At 40.2% G+C, this 21,519-nt stretch overlaps 1 protein-coding gene across 8 annotated transcripts in view; it reads right to left on the bottom strand.

The window, feature by feature from the left end:
* The window catches only part of SETD2 (SET domain containing 2, histone lysine methyltransferase), a 157,266-nt gene that overhangs the window by 83,530 nt on the left and 52,217 nt on the right, over window positions 1-21,519 (bottom strand). For 7 of the 8 annotated variants that reach the window (XM_050942380.1, XM_050942385.1, XM_050942384.1 and 4 more), the window contains 7 exons: window positions 19,195-19,318; window positions 18,224-18,301; window positions 17,806-17,903; window positions 14,265-14,391; window positions 11,950-12,084; window positions 10,961-11,089; window positions 7,439-8,077 (listed from right to left, as the gene is read on the bottom strand). In XM_050942380.1, coding sequence (XP_050798337.1) covers window positions 7,439-8,077; window positions 10,961-11,089; window positions 11,950-12,084; window positions 14,265-14,391; window positions 17,806-17,903; window positions 18,224-18,301; window positions 19,195-19,318 — 1,330 coding nt within the window. Of the gene's footprint in view, window positions 1-4,096; window positions 4,253-7,438; window positions 8,078-10,960; window positions 11,090-11,949; window positions 12,085-14,264; window positions 14,392-17,805; window positions 17,904-18,223; window positions 18,302-19,194; window positions 19,319-21,519 lie in introns of all 8 variants that reach the window. The other variant, XR_007772824.1, reaches the window with a different exon arrangement.

The raw sequence follows: 21,519 nt of genomic DNA, 5'->3' as shown, positions 1-21,519 counted from the left end.
AAATTTTTGTATCTGTGCAGGGCTCTTGTTACAGAAACATGGTTACTAGAGGCCTTCTAGAGCTACAATGACTATGACAAGAACAAGGGCTCACTTAATAAAAACAGCACCAATAAATTTACAACAAATTAAGGGAATATGGCTTCACGCAGTATATTGGCAGTTTATGCAATTTACCGCTGCAGGTCATCATGTATCCAAGTTCTATGGCTGTACTTTAAAACAGATGGGTATTTTATGAGTATTAAAAATATTTTCAGCTTTGCAGACCAAAATAAAGATAATCTAGCCTCATGGTTCAGGGTGTGAAGAAGGTTGTGCTGCAAGGGGTCAGGAAGGTGCTTGACCTCCCCATGCACAACATAGCACAATTAGCTTGTTGGTACATCTTCCTCTGAAGCAAAAGATATTGGCCCCTGTTATAGGCAGAATAGCAGACCTGATGGATCAATGATCTAATCTGATACAGCAAATCTTATATCCTTGTTTAACAACTTAAAAGTTTAAGGCAGAAGACAATCCTGAACTAGCACATGGCAATGAACAAGATGCTCCAGGGCCTCTTTCCAAGTCTGCATGTCAGGGTCCATCAGATTTTGAAGGATCCACCGGTCGAGTGGTCTAGCACACAGACACATGCTATACAAAGTGATGGATCAAAATTATTCTATGAAAACCACCTGGCGATCAAAGGAGATGCAAACCAGATAGAATGCCAGTGAAAGGCCGATTTCATTTTTTGAAACTTAAGTGTCTAACTTGCATACACATAATGACTGAATCAATGCAAGCACCATAACAATGTCCAAACACTTTTCTACCCTCTTTCAGAACAATTTTTGTTTAACAGGATACACAGAAAATTAAATACAAAAAAATATGAACCTTAAAGGTCTAATATAAACTAAAGGAAAAGCGAGAGTTAAGACTGCCAGTCTGCCCCTAAATAACCCTATTGGGTCTAGGTAAGGTAGCATATTTGAGATCATTCTGCAGCTCTAGGGAAGGAGTATCAAATTTAATGGAATTTTCTTTTAATGTCTCGCCAATATAGAGTTTAATTTTTTTTTCCATTTAGCAGGATAGAACACGGATGAAGAAAGGACACTGGACAATTAAGACAATGAATATGAATGCATGAAAGTTACAGCACAACAAGGAAAGAGTACAACTCAACAAATCAAGGGAGAAAGCTCATCTAGCATAATGAACATGGATGAACAAATGTTACTATGTGGGGAGAACGGTAAAAAGGTAATCATTTATCCACACAGGTATCTCAGCATGCTAGAAGACTGCAGCAGAGGAACTGCTCATTTGACTATTTTGAACTTTTTCCATCTTTTGATTATGAAAGATCTGTGTATTTGAAACTCATCAATAAAACTGGGTACAGTCACTTTCATGCCTACAAATCCATTGCATGGCAGTTTGTGCAGCTACAGAATCACACAAACACTTCTCTGGAACTTGTGTCACTTGGCAAAGTTTGTAAATTAAGGGTGGAAATTATCAGTTGCTTGGACTTCTTAAAGATCTGTCTATGCCTAACTACAAGCTGAAGAAGAAGAAACTTAAGTTTCATCAACAATATTTGGTCACTGCTTTCCGCTCTTCAGTGCCAAAACAGAGCTAGCAGATGCTCTCCAGAGGAACACAATAAAATACAGGAAATAATATATGCACATATAATTCCACTAACCTACATGCAATGCATGGCATCGCATTTATCATTTCCATTTCTGTCCCTCTCTCCTCTTCCTATTGTTTCTCCTCATCCTCTCTACCTTGTTTTGCTTATTCTCTAAGGGTACGTCTATACTGGTAGTGTTCGCTGTATCAGGGATCAATTTATTGCATCTAGTCTAGACACGATAAATCAATCCCCGAATCGATGTCCGTACTCCACCTCAGCAGGAGTAAGCTGAGTCGATGGGGGAGCCGTGGTGGTTGACTCGCCGCCATGAGGATGGCCAGGTAAGTCAAACTAAGATACTTTGACTTCAGCTATATCTTAGTTCGAACCCTTCCACTAATGTAGCCCAGGGCTTAGCCTATTTCACTGAAAACACTGGCTTCTTTTACAGCCACTGAAACAGATCTAATTGCTATTGTGTTCTCTTCCCTTCCATCTTCCCTTATTTATTCTGAATCCTTTCTCCATCCCAGTCATAACTCCCCTCCCTTCTCTCCACATTCCACTTTCCTCTTCCCTGCTTGTCTGTATCATATGTTGCTCTCCTTTTCCATGAACAACTCTCCCCTTTCTCCTCTAGTCATTCTGTGGATGCCATGAGCTACAAAGTAACATTTGTTATTGCAAGAGCTACTGAGAGGGGAAAGAAAAACTATGCAAGGAGGTGTGGGCAGTGAAGGCTAAATAAATGCAAAGACGGTTGGTTGAGTTAGATTAGCTACTAAGCAGCAACTATATTTTCATAATTCATATTTTTCTTAATTTGAGCTTGGTATTTGTATAAGCTGCAAGACAGCCATCCTGGGAGATGAAGTCTGTTATCTATAGAATAGGTATAGCCTGAGAAATTGTACTTGTAAAGTTTCTCAACATTGCTCTACCCATGTGCCTCAGTTATGACTTGGAAAGACCACTTCTAGGGGCGAGAGGATAGGTTCAGTCTGCACGAGCTAGTCAATCCTTCCCATCTCTGTTCAGGCTGCTCACAATCATGCTATTTGTGATTTTGTTCTAAACGGACAGGGGCTCTTTTATCTGATACTGGGAAGCAGACTGCAACAGAGACCAAATCCATCTCACTAGGCCAAACTAGGACAATTACTTAACCACTGCTGACCCTAGAAATATTTGCAACTGTGACCCAGAGTTCAAAGCTTATTTAACCTTTACTAATCCCATGAGATACCCAGTTCAGAAAGGTACTCAGAAAAATACTATTAAAAAATGAGTATGCAATAATTTAAGTGCATGCTCTAGGAAGCCTAGCTAACAGCTACAACCTAATGCTTCTGACCTCTCATCAAGAAGGTTATGAGATCATCTGCACACCCAAAAGTATTGTGAAGAAAGATGCCAGAAGACTTTAGCACCACCAGCCCCAGGGAAGTGTGTATATGATGCTAACTTTATTGCAACACCACAAATTGAGTTGCTATTGCCATTTCTGTTAAAGTAACTAAATTCTCTATGTAAAGCCTTTGTATGAAAGAAACAATATACAAATAAATTGAAACTAATTATTTCTAATACTTCAAGGCTGCTGAGTTCAAACCCAGCTACAAATTTCAGCTACAAATCCTCAACAGCTAGACTGTCTTCAAAATATCAGCACTGTTAAAATGATACAACTAAACTTAAAGTAATAATTATAAGTCTTTATTTTATGAAAGATTAAGGAAGACCACCAAGATCAAAAGAACCTGTTGAGGAAAGCTCAACCCTTTCCTATATATTATTGTGAACCTCCTAACACCATATGCTTTTAATGGGTGTTAATGAGTGTGAAAACACTCCACAAATTAGCGTTAATGGTCAAGAACATCAGCCCCCTCAGATACCACTAGGTGAAAAGCACTGGAATCATTAGCCATCACACACCATGCAGTATTCAAAATAAATGTCACTAGGTACTCATCAGTCCCACAGGGGCCTTACCTGTTTCCTATGAATCTTGTTGTACAACAGCACAGTCCAGGTTCTTGCACAGGCTAAAGAGCATATAAGTACTGAATTTAACCACCACCTGTTACCTACTGTGTGTTCACCGACTTTTACGGTACATTTTCAGCATCAGGAGATATATGCACCATTTCCTCTTCCAACAGGAACTGTGTGCAAAAGCCTATGCTGAAAATTTACCCCACTGGATATTGTGAATGTTTGTGTTGCAGTGAGGTATGTATTATCAGCCAATATTCCTCATGGGTTCAAGAGTCAAAACGTACAAGGCCTTGCAACCCAAGGCAGCTGTCCTGTGTATAGAGGTATATAAAAAGATAGCTCACTTAATCCTTTCATGCCAGGAGTAGGGATTTTCCCGGAGCGACGTCCATTGCCGGCAATGGACGCACCAAAATAACGTCGGCATCAATGAGTTAACCACCTCTGTCCTCTTTTCACCTATTATATTTCTCATGCATCATCCAGCTTCCCAACCATCTTCCTGTTTCTTCACAGTATGCACGCTACGTTCTCTCCCTTCTTCAGCACGGAGTTGAGAAAAGGAGACACATGGTCAGCTGGTGATGTTAACAAGCTCCTTGCTGCCCTGAGAAGCTGGATGGAAATGGTTGAAATTACAAGGGGGTCATCATCAAGATCGGGGAGGACATAGCTTAAGTTACGAGATTTCATAACCTCCCACCCACCCCTCCTATGACACTATTATTGCAGATGACTCAAGTTCCACAACTCAATGAAAAAACAGCTTTAGAGAGCTTGGAAATACCTGAAAATTCACCTTGCTGTCTTCCTACTTTGGTGATGGGACAAAGTTGATGGGAAGACAGACCCAGCTCCCACAGAAAGTCTAAAGGATCAGGAGACAGGCTAACTATGCGTCCCTCTTTAATCTAGAATATGGTACTTTACTAGGTGCCTTCCTGTAGCCTAAAAATCTTAAGACTTATCAGCCATTTCAGAGCTGTAGTATCTTGGCCTGACAGTTAGCCCAAAAGACAATATGCAATACTCTAACAGGTGAAAGTTGGACAGAAGCAGTTAACTCTTAGTGCCATGATAAAACACAGGACGGAATACATCCAGAGGGTCACAGTTCCCCAAGCACACTTGGCAAGATAAAAAGGTTTTCACAGACTTAAGGCTTGATTCTGATTTCAGATACATGGTACATTATAATTCAAGTACCACAAAACCAGTTCTTGGGCAAATATACCCATGTACCCAAGATCAGAACTTTAAACCACGTTACATAAGGTTATTAGTGTCTTCAGAATTATATCAGGTAAGTTGCAACAGGGCAGACCCCATAGGGAGGAAGTGAATCCACATCTCAAATGGCAAATTTGATTGGTAATGATCCCATAGCTGACCACAGGTTTGAGCCAGTGGGTTTACGTAGCTGAAGTCAGGGCTACTCTAAATTCAGCAGAAACTGAAAGCGTGCTGAGAGTCAGCACTTGGTGTTAAAATCACACTGTCAGGTCAAATCTGGCCCCAAAATAAAGTTTTATAAACTTATCATTAGAATCTAAGATTTTCCTTAAAAGCTTCAATAAAATTTTTTTTTTAAACAATTTTTCCCCTATAGTGTTTGCAACTCAAACAATACAGCATGAGATCCTGAAAACGAAAGTAGCTGGAAGGAGTATAACCAAAAAGGTAGCTGAATAATCCATGACTGTCCAAGGTGAGAAAAATTCAAGAACAAAACAGCATAAAGTGAAGAATAATTTTTTTTAAACTTTTCAGTGTTAATAATACATGGTATTAATTATATAAGGAAAATGCATTTTGGTTTATATATATTTAACCTGACAGTGTCCCTTGAAGTGAAAAAATTTTCAACCCTGATTAAACAAACTGCAGACTAAAGCTGTTAACCAATATACTGTAGATACACAGGATTAAAAAAGGGGAAAAATACATACAACCTTATTTGCATATATCAACATATTTTAGTGCATAATTTGTAACTTACAAAGATCACATCTTTTCTCCTATTAGGTTTACAACATAATTATAGTCAAAACTCTGTAAATGCACACAAATTAGGGATTATTCTGAATAGTACACCTGTAAGATAAGAATTTCTCTTTCCTACCAAAAAATGGATAATTTTATGACCATTAACATTGGTGGCTATGGAAGCTAACAGAGTCATAGGAAATAGTCTCATGAATTCACACCTAAACTGATCTCCAGCAAAGACCAGGAAGGAATATCTCCATTCATGTATAGCACTGCCCCATGAGGTGCATTATCAATTTTCTTTACCAGACTCTTTTGAAACATCAAGAATTGATCATTTTAAGGGGCAAAATACTACCATCAAAGGCTTTATGGTGTGTTGTCTGATAGGAATGTACACTACAAGAGAATTTATTAAGGCAGGGCAAACTCTTTTCTTAAAATGAAGGCTACCTGTACCTTAACTAACCTAACCAAAAATAAACCCTTTTGGAAGTACAAGAAAGTTTCAGGACTGCATTTTCCATCTCTCTCACAAGGAGGCCACTGGGAGAGGTCAACCTAGAGTCCCTCCCCATTACTTGCTTTTGTTATCCTGGCTGGGGAGTATGATGGACAAGCGTATACTTAAGCCTTGCAATCCTCTGTTCAGCACCTCCCCTTCAGGAGCAACTCTTTCACTCCAGTGCAGTGGCTTGTAACATCTCTGCAGGGTCACAATGAAATGCCACTTTCAAATTTAAAGCTAACTTCCCACCCTTCCATTCCTGCAAGAAATGCTCATTTTATGAGGATGGGGTGAGGGTTTTTAACTGTACCATAGAGAACTATAGGACAGATGATTGAGGTGTTTTAAATTTTCAAGCGGCAGACTGTTAGGACTCACTGGGTCCCACTGGGCCAGAGTAGGCTGCTCACGGAAAAGATTTATTACCAGAGAAGGCCACTCAGTTGCTCAGAGGAGAGGTCAGCCTGATGCTGGAAGAAGGAAGCAGCCTGCCAGCCACCACCTCCCTAACCTGCCAAGACAACACCGCAGGTAAGGTACAGGGACTGGAAAGCATGTATGGAGTATCACAGCCCCCACTGCCCAGTGGCAGGCTTTAAAATTTCAAATTAGCATCCAGATGTTTTGATGTTTAGCTGATCCGAACATAAATCTTCAGATCTTTGGAGCTTAACACTAGCAATAATGTCAACAGAACAGAAAGTTGCCAGAAAACAACAGTCTCCTAATGCTACATAAAATTGCAGATGAAAAGCAAACATTTATAGGACAGCCACATTGACCGTCTCGAGATAACAATTTAAATCTAGATCAGACATTTGGTATAACATTCAGACGGATGCTGAAGCTGTTGAGCCAGAATTGCTCACTGCACTATTTTTGCCCTGCTATTTTCTGGCTGGTTTAGAAAACAGGCCTGCGAGTTAGCACCAGCTAAGCAAAGACCAAATCATCAATAAACAGCTTTTAAAAAAATAAACTAAACTCAACTGGATGAATAAGCCGTCATCTCAGTGGTCAAGATGGACTGATTCATCTTTGATCAATGAATAACATACGGATACCTAGCAAACTAGCTTACATTCCATAGGGTATAATTTGCAACAAAGGGAAATCACAGAAAGTACTCGGAGGTGTGTTTTTTGGCTGAAATCCCTCACTTAGAGAAGGCGTTCCTATTTGTTTGGCAAAAACATTTGCAAACAAGGCAACAACTTAGTTTTATTTATGTTCAACTGCAAACAATTACGTTTTTCCTTTATAATACAACTGTCAAAGCTTCTATGAGCTACTGTTCCTCTTACCTTTAGGTCTTTCCAGCAGTCCAGAAGCTTGGTAGCCAAGTCACTCATATCCACTATTTTGTCAGTCTGTTCTTGGCTCCTCTCACTCTCTACATCAGACACACCCTCCTCTTCATCTTGAGATGGTGTTTCCATTGCAATGGGCTCTTCTAGCTTTGTGCCATTGCTCTCTTTGGCCTCTGCTTCAGGCTCAACCTCCAGCTCAGTAGCCTGAGGTTTGCTGCTGTCCACTGGAGCATCAATGGCAGCTTTGATTTCCTGTTGCGGCTGCTCCTCTGCCACCTCTGCCGGCGCATTGTCCAGCTGGTCTAGGTCTTCTTTGCCCTCCTTTCCCTCCAGCTCACTGGTGGTATCAGAGATTGCACTGTCCATGCTGTTTTCACTTATAATTTTAAGCCTTCGAAAGACAAGCTTCTTCGGGGTGTCTGTGTCGCCTTCTGCGCTCTGCTTGATGGAAGGATCTGGCGTGTTGAGTGGCGTATGAGCCCGTGACGTGTTCTCACTGGAATAACCATCTCCCTCACTGAGCTGTGGGACTGCAGTCTTGGTCTGAGCCCAGCGCTGGATAATTGGAAGCACCTTGCTCTCTTCCAACATGTTTTTATTGGGTATAGGCAAGAGCTCCAGAGTCTTCATAATCTGGTTACAAACACAAAACCACAGCAGTTACATTTAAAATTGTCACTTTGCACTAGTTTTTTATACCTCTGACTTGGCAATAGATATTTCTTCCAAGACGAACTGAGTTCTTTAGTATTTGCCAGAGCCACACTCATACTGACACAAGTTAGCAGAGATGCATTTGCTGTAGGGGCGGTAGTGAACTTTTGCTGACTTCTACAGACACCAAATAAAATATATGGATGGAAAAAAAGACAAAGTATTCAGGTCACAACTGCAATGAGTTCAGGGGGCTCAGACACTTACAGCTGAACATGCATATCTTGAGTTTCCATGTAAACAAACTCAAGGTAGAATAGCTCAAATAAAAATGTGTTGATTTAAATGGTTAACCTTTTAACTTAGGCTTTGGTATAGAAATCACACTTTTATATGGTTAAGTTGATCTCTCTCTAAATTGACTGATTGCATACTACATGTTTTGGATCAGATTTTCCTCTTTGTAAATGCTGCAGTGATTATATAATTTGTAACTATATTAATGGAAGAGGTTAATAGAAACTGATTGATAAATAAACCAAGATAGATCAACAGTAGGAAGATCTCAACTTACTAATATAGCAATATTTGAAAAGTTCTTTTTTCACTAAACAGCAGTATTTAAACATCCACTGGATGTCCCAGAATTATATACATTAGCTGAAGGAAGACCCTGACATCATTCTCCTGGGTGGAATGTCACCACTGCTAGCACGTGTTTAATCACTGTTTGTGACTTAAAACTAGACTGGACAAGACACTACAGAAAAGTAATATGGACAACAATCCTGCACTGGCAAAGAGAGAGGCTGGATAGCTTTACATTTCCATCTGTAACATCCATGATCATGGATCATTCTATGATCATGTAGATTTCTGAAGCCTACAGAAAATAAAGACAAATAATACTACAGAAATGTGCATTTTTTTTTCAGGTTGCTGCTAGTTTGAAAATCTAAGTTTTAAAGAAAGCTAAAAAATTCAAGACGTGTTCCTAGCTAGATTGTACTATGATGCATATACATGCAAAAATCTTACAAAAATTAGACTATTTACTGCATGATTTGCATCTTGAGTGACTAAATAAAATAAAAATCACTTCACATACCTTCTGTATAAGAATTAAATTCCCACTCATGGTTTTAGGTTCTCAGCACCTAACTTGCAGGAACTCCTATCGTTTTAGTCTTCTGAGATCACTAAACCAACTCATGAGAAGGCAGCAATTCCTGATCTCAGGCCCCTCGCGCCTCTAATTACCAGTTCATTTTACAAGCAAATGACAGAAAACAAAAGAATAAAAAACAGTTGCCAAAAACTATGCACACCGGACCCATTGTAAGTGATATGCCTTCTAAGAGAAGAAAGTACATTTAAGTCTATGAAGAAGCTAGCGGTTGTCGTGCAGAAAGACAGGCATGCATCATTCCCTGAAGAAATTTCTTCACAGGTGGACAGATGAAAACTGAGAATTCCCCAGTGACAACAAGGAGGGTAATGTCAAGTCAGTCAAATCTCAGGAGTGAAGAACAGAAATGGCTACACGGCTCCCCGACTCCTTCAATCTGAAGACTCCCTCAGCAGCATGGACATCTGAGGACACATGGTACATGTACTTGTGCTCCATTACTTAAGAGACTGGCAAGATAGAAACGTGGGTGTTACCATCCACTCTGTTCCATCCACCCAAAAGAAGATGGTGCCATGGCAGAAGGGAATTCTTAAGCTAGCTCATAGTCTCTGCTTTGGAGTCCATGGAAGTTTATAAAGAGTAGCTCTGATACTCCAGAGAGGATGGCTGTCACAGCAGGAATTGTGATCTTCCTCCCCAGGCCCAGGATTCAGCCTTAGAGAGGTCTTTTAGGTAACCCACACAACCTGATGAGTCTCTCCTCAGATAGCAAGCTCAAGCTGAAGCATTAAGTCAGTTGGGGAAGGGATGTTGATTCAGCAGACAAGTACATATAGAAAACAGCAGAAGAAAATAATTTCAATGCTAGATATCGTCAGAGCAAACTCTGGATCCTCCAGCCAGTCCCCCACTCCTGAACAGCCAGTCATGGCAGTGCCCTTTTTTAAAGCTTAGCATCTGTTACTTAAGTTTAAGGAAAATCACAAAGGCAAATTCCTTCCAGGTATTTCAAGCTCTCTGTATATGAACTAATGTACTTAAAGAAAAAAAGTTATGGGTTTATCTGTACTTCATGTCAAGGTAAAGTACCACATATGACTTTCATTAACACTTTATGTACTGTACTTCACTGTCTGTGGACTGCAAAATGAAACCTACTTTTAACATTAACTCAAGAAGTAGGTCGACAAATTGAAGAAGGTTCAGAGAAGAGCAACAAGAATGATTAAAGGATTAGAAAACCTGCCTTATAGTGACAGACTCAAGGAGCTCATTTAGCTTCACAAAAAGAAGGTTAAGGGGTGACTTTATTACTGTGTATAAGTATTTTCAAGGGGAACAAATATTTAATAAAGAGCTCTTCAATCTAGCAGAGAAAGATATTACAAATTCAGCCTAGAAATAAGCCATACACATTTTTACCAGTGAGAGTAATTAACCATTGGAACAACTTACCGAAGGTCGTGGTGGATTCTCTTTCACTGAAAAATTTTAAATCAAGATTTCAAGTTTTTCTAAAAGATCTGCTCTAGGAATTTTTTGGGGCAGTTCTCTGGCCTGTGTTATCCACGAGGTTCAGATCAGATGGCCACAATGGTCCCTTCTGGCCTTGGAATTAATGCATCATATTTTTATTCATATATGTTCCCTCTTCTCAGCAATTACTACAGCTGCTTTGAAAGCTTCGTGTACAAATAGAGTGACCTGGAAATCCTGAGACAATTACTGACCTCTAGCTGGAGCTTCAAGTTGTTCACAGTGTTTCCCCGTCCATCACCCAGCTCAGCCATCCAGATCCAGAGGAGAGACAAGCCATGACATTCCAGGAAGGACTTCAGGCAGGCTTGCGAGTGTGTGTTCTAGATGAGACAGTTAACAGAGAATCCATGGAAACAGTCAGCACCTTCCTCAGAGACTAAAACCTAATTTCTACATCCTGACATTGTTAACTACTGAACTATGTACACATTACTGACAAAACACAATGCTACTAAAAATGCACAATGCAGAGAGTCGAGCCTAGACATGTGCCAATATCTAACAGCATCATCAAAAGTCTACAGTAACTTTAAAGTGAACAGGAACAGCTGTTTTCAGTGCAATAGTGCATGCAGAAAGTAAATAAGTCTCCCTGGTAGCCAGCTGGTATTACAGCATAAAAACTTAACAGGAAGTTAGAGTGAGCAGATAATTGGCAGTAACTAATAATCTTTTCCACTAAGTCAGAGACAAAAATTAAGGATGGCTTTAGAAGAGAATTGTAAATATATTCATTCTAAGATGTGCAGGTTACTCCCTCTACATTCATTTCCTTTTAAATTTTATTTTATCAGACATCTTAATATATTGGTAATCATTATTCTCATCTCAGCAAAATTAACCACTGCTTTTGGATGATTTTGTCAAAATGACCCTTTGAAGTTAACACCTAGAAAGGACTGTGTACGTCACCTTTCTAGTCCTCCAAAAGGCAAAACACTCTGGCTAAAGGTTGGAGCTACAAAGGGTCTACAAATTCTTTGAGTATGGCTGCAAACTTACCCCTTTGCCACACTAAATAGAGTAGCTCTTCCCTCCAGTTTCTGTTTTGGCATAACCGTAAAACCTATTTTCCATTTTCTCCTTCTTCCTCACTAGCCTTTAAACACATTATTTAAAATAAGAATACTTCACATAATTTTACTTCCCTCCTTCTTCAATCAGGTTGGGATCTCCTCACCTGTATGAGTTTGAGGCAGGTGAGTTTCTGCTCCAAAGTCTCAATCCGAACCATCAACCGGGATAAACTGAGAACTTGGTTCTTATCTGAAAGCCCCTCTCCATTCTCCAACAGCGCTTCCAATTCCCCATCCACCTACCACGTCAAAGGAAAATGATTATACAACTCACAAAACACCCCATCAAACTCACAAGGTACCACTTAACCAGCTGTTAAGAGAATTTATTCTCTGGCTCTGAGGTTCCATAAGAAGTCTCTCCATGACCAAATCTCATACACTGAAAGGGAAGAAAATCTAGTTTTAGGTATAGCTGATTTCATTTGTACTTTTTTTTTTTTTTGCCACCCCATAGTCCTCCTCTGATTCTTTCAGTCATTCCTTGAATAAAGACTTTGAATATAATATGTAAATATTTCACACGCTGTGCTTCTCTCTCAAGATAGAGGCTTAGACCAGTAAAATGGGTAGGGCTTGGGGGCGGGGGGGGAGAGAAAATCTGATTGTGTTCTTGGGAGCAAAAATGTGTGCAACATAGCATCTTCCATCTAGACCTGAAGCTTTAGCTTGTGCCACACATTGCAATCATACGCAGCGCCTACGTCCTTAGTCGTGTGCATTCAACACGTGCAGAACGCTCTGCAAAGGAAACTCTGGCTGTATTATTTAGCAAGATACGCTGGTTTTAAATTTACCTTTTCATATATGAAAACAGGAGATGCTATTTAAAACATGGCTGCTTCAATTTATGACCCCACAGAACAGAGGTTTCTCTGTATCCAAGACGAACACTGGGGCAGTAATAAGCAAATGTTCACTCTAAAGTTTGTATGAACAAAAAAAATAACCTGGGACAAATATTCTTGATCTAATGTGGAAGTAATTAATATTTTAACTCTACTTTATAAGTGATAATGAAGTGTAGGATTTGACCAGGCAGTCTTCTTAAGCAGGTAGAATATGGAAGCCTTGGCTTGCTCTGTACTAAAGGCGGTTATGTCCCTAATGGAAAGTCCTCAAGGAAATTTGAAACATAGGAAGACAGTGGTCTTGTCTTAAATCAATGTGATTGCATTCTCTGATCCAAGGATGCAAAGACCTGGATATCTGTTCTCAAGATCAAATAACTTTCACTTTTAACAATATCTTATTCAATGCAGAGAATTGCAACATCCTGTGAATACCTAAATATGAAGTTTGCTGGAGAGAAGCATATCATTCAAATGTAATTTATAACCTATTTTTAGGAAGACAAGTAGGAAAACACTTTTCTGGGAAAATGTAAAATATAAGAGGTCAATTTTAAGAAGTTTAATTCCCCGACCACCCAAACAGAGAAACGGTCGATCAAAATGAGGCTGCTAGCTTCAGAAGACAGTCCCCTTCCAAAAGGGTACATACATGTAAAAGCAGTTTTCAAGGAGGGTAATTAGTATTCCCATAAGCCAAAAAACAGCTACATTTTACAGACAGTGAAAAGGATTCTCCCAGTTTATTAGAGGAAACTTGTAATCAGGATAAAGCTTTATTCCCTCCCCCTCCTTTTTCTCTCTTTCTTTCTTTCTCTAAATTGTGCTTCTCATGAGAGTTTCCTGTGGGGCTTGTCATTGTCACTGCAAGTTCCCCACTACAATCCAATCAAAGGATTGAATTCAGATAAATACTTTGATCAAAGTTATTTGTTGGAAATGGTAGAAGGCCTGATGGAAGAAAGCTAGGAAAGGCTCTAGTTCTGTATAAATGAAATGGATCACATGGAGCAGCAAATACAACAATTAAAACTGATGTCAAAGCAGATATAATGCATATCCACATTGGCCTTTAAGCCAAGGTGAATGCAAGTTCGTATCTAACACCACACCTTCAGGGCTCACCGACAGCAAGAAAGCAAGGAACAGCCTCACTGGTTCAACATCTCAACCAAACGACTGCATTTGAACCAGTGCAGATATTTCCTGCAGTAGGTGAGCCCTGAAGCTGTAGTGAGAGATTTGAATTTGTAATCGCCTTGGCCTAGAAGCAAGGGAGCTTGCGAAGAAGTCACATGAGCATGCATTATATATTAATAAACTATTCTATCCTAAGCTGGCCTTAAGTGTGCTGCGTTTGCTTGCGTTTTTACAGGTGTGTAAAATATGTTTGCGGTTGGCAATATTTTGATGAAACCTTTGGGTCACACTAAACTTTTTTGATCCCAGAAGAGATCTGTCCCCTTCTTAAGGCTGCCTTTTGAGACTTTGATAAGAAAGATCACCTCTTGGGTCACCCTTTATGGAAAGCAGATTGTACAAAGCAAACAAGGAAGGGTCACACTCACCGAGTCTTTCTTACGAGAGCGTTCCTTTTTCATTTTTCCTCCTGCTGCTCTGATGCTGACCCTGTTCTCTCCTCCCAGGTAACCCCGGCAGTTAGTTGAGCCACAGAAGCATTTCTGAGCCTCTTTGCTGTTCAAGGGGTATGAGTGACACGTGAAGTTAGTTTGCAGAGGTTAGTAAGAGACTGATGGCATTCACAGCGGGGTTTTTTTCCTAAATACTAAATGCATTTTAATTTTACTGTCCTGGAAGAACAATTACAGTGTTATATAATCACTCCTTATCCTTTCTTTTTTCTATTAAGCTGTTATTTCAAATGGCTACTGAAGAACTATTAGAAAATTTTGAACAAACATTCTTAAGACAATTCTGTTTGTCATGTGATTCTTTGTATTTTTTTCTCCTCCATTTTGTTCTAAAAAATTAAGAGCTGCTACATCGAACATATAAACCAAATGGTTTCTAAATGGAATGTTTCACACCATTTCCCTCCTGCACAAGAAAGCAGTCTATAAGGTTATAAACCACTGTATGTGGCAGGTCCTTTCAGTTCTGGCTAAGGCAATCTCTCCCAAACTCAAACAAACCTCTGCAGTTTCTTTATGGCTAGCGTATTTCCATATCTCCTTAACAAGAAGTTGGGCAAACACTTATGGAAACTCAACTCCAGGCTGCGCCAAGATCTAACAGACAGAAAGCAAGAGTTCATTCATTTTCCTGGCTGTTTTTAGCTAACTATAGTGCTTCTGTTTTTCTACCTGTTTCTCAGGGCCTGTCTTTGTTTCACTCCTTTGTACACTGCTCAACACAACTGGAGCCTGATCACTGACTAAGCAGTGCCTGCAAGCCCCAATATAAACAAGAGCTTTATCATTATGGCTGAGACACTACACAGTTAAGGTTGTCATGGCAGAACAATTCTAAAATCCATGTCACAAAATAACTTTCTCAATAAGTTACTCTGAAGAGGAAAGTCTCATGCTTGGTTTCACCGAATGGGGGCAGGAGAAAAAAAGCTTTCTTCATCAATTCACACGTTCAGATTTTTAGTATTTAGAGAACTCAAAAATGACCAATTTAAAACTTCAAATTGCAGATAACAGTGACAATTCGAGGGGTTGTCTGGGTCCCCAGTCTGATTTTGTGAAAATTATGTTGTATTTCAGCTTCTATTTTGAGTGTGAACTTGTTTATGCCCTTCACTATGGACTGTAACAGTCACGTTGGACTGCATCATCACTCATGTTATGGAGCCTGGTGCCTGAATATGAGGCACATCAAGGGGCTACCAACTTTGAATAACACTCTCCTATTAGAACAATGGGTTTGCTAAAAAGGAGGACCTCAGGGAAGCTGGTTGGGGGAGGGAGGGAATAGGAGGGGCTGGCGGGCCGGGAATTTAGCCACAAGATTAGGGCTTTAAAGCCAGCCAGTGAATCACCTGACAGAGGAGACCAACTTTAATTAAGGGCAGGGTCTGCCCCAGATCCTCTCTCCCACTGGAGATCACCACCAGGAAGCAGAAGGCCTGCATGAGGAAGAGCCCCACCTCACACACACTGGGCCTAAGGACACACAGAAGGGGTGAGCATAGTCTCAGAGGGTGGGGAAGTGTATTGCCATTTGTACATAGATCTGTAAACCTCCTGTGCTGACTCTAAGTGAAACGTATATATGTTCAAAAGGTTCCGTTGCAAAGCCTCAGTATTCCTTACTTTATCTGCCACATGTCCCTGAAGAGTTCTACTACACACCAGAGTACCCATAAGGGTGGCCTATGGTGATAGCATGCATAGACCTCTGAGGAGATCTGAAGGGTTCATCACTGGTCTTGGGGTCTAGGGCAGCAGGACTGCAGGATCCACTGTACCACAGAAGGGTGCTAGTCAGGGAGTCTGCACTCTGGGAGTGAGACAGAGATCACAGCTACAAATAGTGTCTGGATGCTGCCCAGACCCAGTGGGCTTGTGGACATCTGAGATCCAGGTTGGGTATAGGACAGCAAAATGGTGACTGTCCATTGCGAGGACTCAACTCAGGCTGTAACTATTTGTCCAGAATAAAAACAAACACTTTCGAATAGTTTGAAATAATTTGCATATGAAATAAGGTTATGGATTTTAAAATGAGCAGTAAATTTGTTTCCTTAACTTCAGGAACTCTTCCCTATGTGCAATATTCTACACGCTCATTGATGCAATACACCCCGCTGCAAGTGACTGCAGAGGGTTGAGTAGATATTTGTTACATGTCAAAGCAAGTTCATGTGTCTTCATAATAGTTCGCATACTTCATACAAATGCTTAACATTTTCCTACCACAGTAACACTCCTATATTTTCATCTGGGACAGCAGTTTATAAAATTAAGTTAGTAGTACATTACACAAATACTAATCTGATGTAGAGATGCATCGTGGGAGTTACAGTATGTTAGAACAAAAGTGGAAATCAATAGGAATGCTTGAAGACTGACTCTCCTCGTAGGTGGACAGGCCTCAGATGGTCTGCCTTCTGAAGTCTGGAAAGGTTTGAGCTTGGTTACTACTTGGAATGGGTGACCATGTGAGAATAATTGACATTTTGGAACAGGTGGTTTTTTATTTTTATTTATTTATTTATTTATTTAAACTCAAACTAAATTATTTCCAGCTCTCAAATTCTAAATATACAGTATCTTCTGACATGGCATGGTGTCTGTAAGAGTGGACTATTCATTAAAACAAATGGCAAGATATTTTAAAATGGTATTAGTTGGAATTTTCATTGAGTATAAATTTCTCTACAATTCAACTCTGTTTAAGCTGAGTGCCTCATTCATGTATCAAACATGACATAGCAGAATGCAGCGATATCACAGTATGAAGCAGGGAGAAAAAAGCATCTCGCTGTAAACCCAGGGTAAGAACTGGAACAGTACATCTAGCTTTCCAAGTTAGAGGACTTTCAGATAAAAGTAACAACTAGGATAAAGTAACCGATCTACAAGGAAAGAGTTAAATAGGTATGCTGTAGCTTGTCTAAGCATCGGGGAGGAGGAGGATAGTGAGTGTGAGTGACGAGGAGTGTGTGTAAGGGGAGGAGGAACATGGTATTTGTCTACAAATATTTGCAAAGCTGTAAAATACTAAAGGTGCAGAAGTGGAAAACAGGAATTATGTAAAACAGGGGTGCAGCTAGGATAGCTAGCAAGGGGATGAAATTAGGAGAAGGAGTATATAAAATCATTATCTGGAAAACTCCCATATTACGGACAGTGGGATAGTCTCCCAAGGGAAATGCGGGAAGCCCCCAGACTTGGGACATTTAAAGGCAGATTGAAAGAAATACTATAAAATCTACAGGAATAAACCTACATTAGACGGGACATTGACTAGATTATCCTATTACCTTTTTCATCTCTAACCTCCAATTTGATTTCTACTGTTCACATACATTTGGATGTCTTTTCACTGGTCAGTTTTGCAGCACAATTTCTTAATTGTATGAGCACTCAGGGAGACTCACGCATAACACTGAAGCAGACAGACAGAGAAAATACCTACCCATATCTCTGGAACTGGTAGTCGAATGTTAGCTCTGAGCCTGATGGAACTAGTTTGGTGGTGAAAAAGCCAACCCTTAGCTGTCCATTCACAGTCCACTACAGCAGGAAAAAAATAGATGACAATATTGATTATTACAATACCCAGGCTTGACCCCCCCCGTTTCTATATTAAATGAAGGAACTCTGGCAAGAGACATTGCTAACCCTCCAAGAGGCAGAAAACATCTCTGAAGGATCTTAAAATCCCAAACTGAAGTGTCTGCATTAGCCGGTTTCCAAGGTATATTTACTTTGAATAGCAGTGATTGAATGATAGAGAGGCAAAGGTCAATGGCAAATGAATTTTCTACTGAGCATGTTAAAACTCAGAGACAAAACTGAAAACAAAGCAGCAGGAGGTTTTCTTTGAAGCTCACCTTTTGTGTCTCACAATTTGGTTCACAGCTGTGGTTCATGAAACGGGAGCAGTTTCCTTTCTGGGTTGCATCTATTATCTGAAAGTGAAAAGTAATTATAGCAAAAAGCACTCTCTTCCTCTCCTCTGTGCTATGGCAGAAGCAAAAGTCAGCATGCGTATGTAGCAAGGTGAAGGTGAAAACTTCAATAAGAATTTTAATAATTTTTTCCTGTTTTGTGCATCAGCCGTAATAGCTTTGGAGAAAAAAGGTTTCGTAATAAAAATTGTGTATGAGAAAACAAGACACTTATTTGATTTACATTGTTATCCATAGTATTAAGACAGTATGCATCGTATTTCTCCTTGGTTCTGGGGTTATTATTATATTTTAAATCTTAACAATTATTTCCCACCCATGCAGCCCCCAGCAATGTCCACACCAGGAGATCTGAAATGTTTTTGTCACATAGATCATGTTTTAATACGAAGATTATCTCATGTACCATGTTGCCCATCCATTCACAAATGTGCACACTATTCTACTGCACCCTCTCCCCACAAATTTGTGACCACATAACCACCCCATGGCCAACTACAGAAATTGCTTACGTGGAAAAGGAAAATATTCAAATGTATTTTTACAGACATGGTCCCCTCAGAGCCTTAGGGCCCATGAATCTTGCTTAGGCTTGTAACTATTCCAGATCCAGTTAGGGATTTAAACTCCAAGAGCAGCAATTTACAGAAGACAACGAAAGAAGAACTACTGGTATATCAATAGCTTAAATTAGCTATAAGTAGCCATTAACACTGTTTGATATAGCTCCTGTCAGGTAAAAGGGCTTAAATGAAAAACAGGGATTTGGGACTTCGAGAAAAAAACCTGCTATTTGTGCATACCACATTCAAGTAAAATTGTATTTACCTAGAGCTGTACACACACACACACACGATATTCTCTCCTACAAATGTGTATACACTGCCACTCACCTCATCATTTTTCAGTGCCATGAAGTAGTAGTGAATGTTCTTACTTCGGGCATACTCTTTCACTCGGGCTTTGAACTCTTTGTGATCCAGCACTTCTCCACAATATTCCAGCACAAACGTGTTACTGCAAGACCCCAGGAGGAAAAGCATCATTATCTGCTTAGGAGCAAACCAAGTTAAATACCAAGCATGAAAGTTATTGTTAGAGCTGTCAATATGGCTTAGATTTTTGTATTGAAACAAACAGTTTTAAGTGCATTATAACTTGGGCAATTAGGATTTTTTTTAAACTAACGTTATCACAATTATTTACAAAGCAACATGAAAGCACTTCAGAGAAGACTACAAGTTCCTTGCTAAGTTGAGTCTATCATATAAGCATATTATATTTTACTGAGGAAGTTCTTTGATACGAAGACTATAAGGAGTTTTAGCAGAATGTGCATCGTCAGATTTGGGGAAAAAACCATGAAAAGCTGTGATGGCCTCATTTTGTACCTCGTTGACCTTGTGGGCAGGGATGAAGAGGGGACTAAGTATCCTCTGTATTTTTAGGAAAAGATGAACCCAAAATTAGAGAAGGAAGAGACTTATTAGGTCATCTGCTCCATCTCCCTCAGAGTCATCACAGGATCACGCCATAGAGTACATTAAATGGCAAAAAAACTTCATTAGCACAGCATTATGATTGCTTGGTGATAGCCTGAGCCATTCCAGAGCATCAAATTCTGCAATGCTAAAACTCCTGATATACAGTTAAGGTAAATGCCCATGCAACCACAACTCTGCCCCACTGCAGCTGGTAATAGCTACTGAGAATTATCTGCATTCGCTCAAGTTGTATTCAATGAGTTAGGTGTAGCTCTACTGAATGGTGGAGGAAAAATTTGGAGCAGTTTGAAAGAGCTGTGATTGTGATCTGAGGAGATCTGTTCTGAGCCTCTCCTTCCCGCCATGTGTGGTATCAGAGGAAAGAGATACATAAATACCTTGAGGTTTCAGTCTCTATCATTTCAGTACAGAATTGTAAATGTGTCAGTTGCAGGGCACTGGGGACTTCTTGCCATGGGTATTGTCAGTAGCGAGGTAGAATATGAGAGCAATCTGTGATTTAATGATGGGTAGGTAGAAGAAAGTATAGGCTTAGGAGGTATTCTGTGTGCAAGTGTGCAGGGGTTGTAAAAGGGTATGAAGTGGTTGCAAAATTTCACAGAGTGTGGTATTCTGACAGGGGGAATCGGTTGTGTTTGAGCATAGAGCACGTGCAGGCAGTGCCTGTCCAGTACAGTGAAAAGGCTGAGTGGCAGTGTGTGTGTTAGCATTGCTGTTGCTCAAAGAGGACAGAGTTACAACTGTGTAAGCGTTGTGTTTTCTGAACTCAATGTTCTGGAAGGGCATAAGCTATCACCAGGCAACTTTAACTTTGCGTTAAAAGTTTTTTCCCATTTAATTTCCTGGCTTTGTTGAAAAGAGAATTTTTTTTTGGTAGCAGTTAGTGGTCATTTAAGCAGTTATAGTTCGAGCCAAGGTTTGCAGCGGACATGCTACTATGGCTAGGTAATAATCAAAAGACCTAGATTTTGTACAGGCCTTTTTTTAACCAGTAAATCTCAAAGAAATGTAGATCATTACCTCCATTTTACAAACGGGAAATTGAGTGCAGAGAGGCAAAGTGACATGCCCCAGGTCACCCAGCAGGCCAGTAGCATGCCTAGGAATAGTCTCAGTCCAGAGGTCTTGCCACTAGACCACATAATTGCTACATGATTCCACAATAATCCTCCCCACTCTTCTACCTTTTGTTGTAGTAGAATGGCGATAACGGCCGTGCTCTGAAATGTTTGCAGCATGTGGCTGCTGACAGGTCCTGTAAGAGAAATCTCCTCCATGGTCTACGTCCCAAAACCTTGACAGTTTTATTACACGATTGTTACTGTAATTTTAAGCATGAGAGAAGAATGATGCCTCTCTCTCCTCTATCTCCTGCCCCATCACTCCCCACAACACGTAGCCCTCCCAACATTTCCAGCTATCCCTTCCCATCCCATTAAGCCATTAGCTGGCACTGTAAAAGCCATTAATATGTAAGACGTTTCTCTTTGCTGTCTCCTGTCCTATGCTGCTTGTATCAGAGGCAGCAGCTTACTGGAGGGCCACACGCTATCTTGGTTATGTAGCCCGAGCTGCAAACTCAGCTGGGTCCCTCACTCTCACTGCCTACCTCCAGCCTGGGACTCCTGCTGCTGCTTCAGCCAGGCTTCCTCAGCCATGCCCCAGGTCCACCCAGTCCATCCCTCCTCCAAACCAGGTCCCAACTCCACACAT

The sequence above is a fragment of the Gopherus flavomarginatus genome, chromosome 2 (genome assembly GCF_025201925.1).
Source record: "Gopherus flavomarginatus isolate rGopFla2 chromosome 2, rGopFla2.mat.asm, whole genome shotgun sequence".
In the NCBI taxonomy this organism is placed as follows: domain Eukaryota; kingdom Metazoa; phylum Chordata; order Testudines; family Testudinidae; genus Gopherus; species Gopherus flavomarginatus.
Note: the sequence above shows the minus strand (reverse complement) of the source record. Positions and strands in the feature narration are given on the sequence as shown.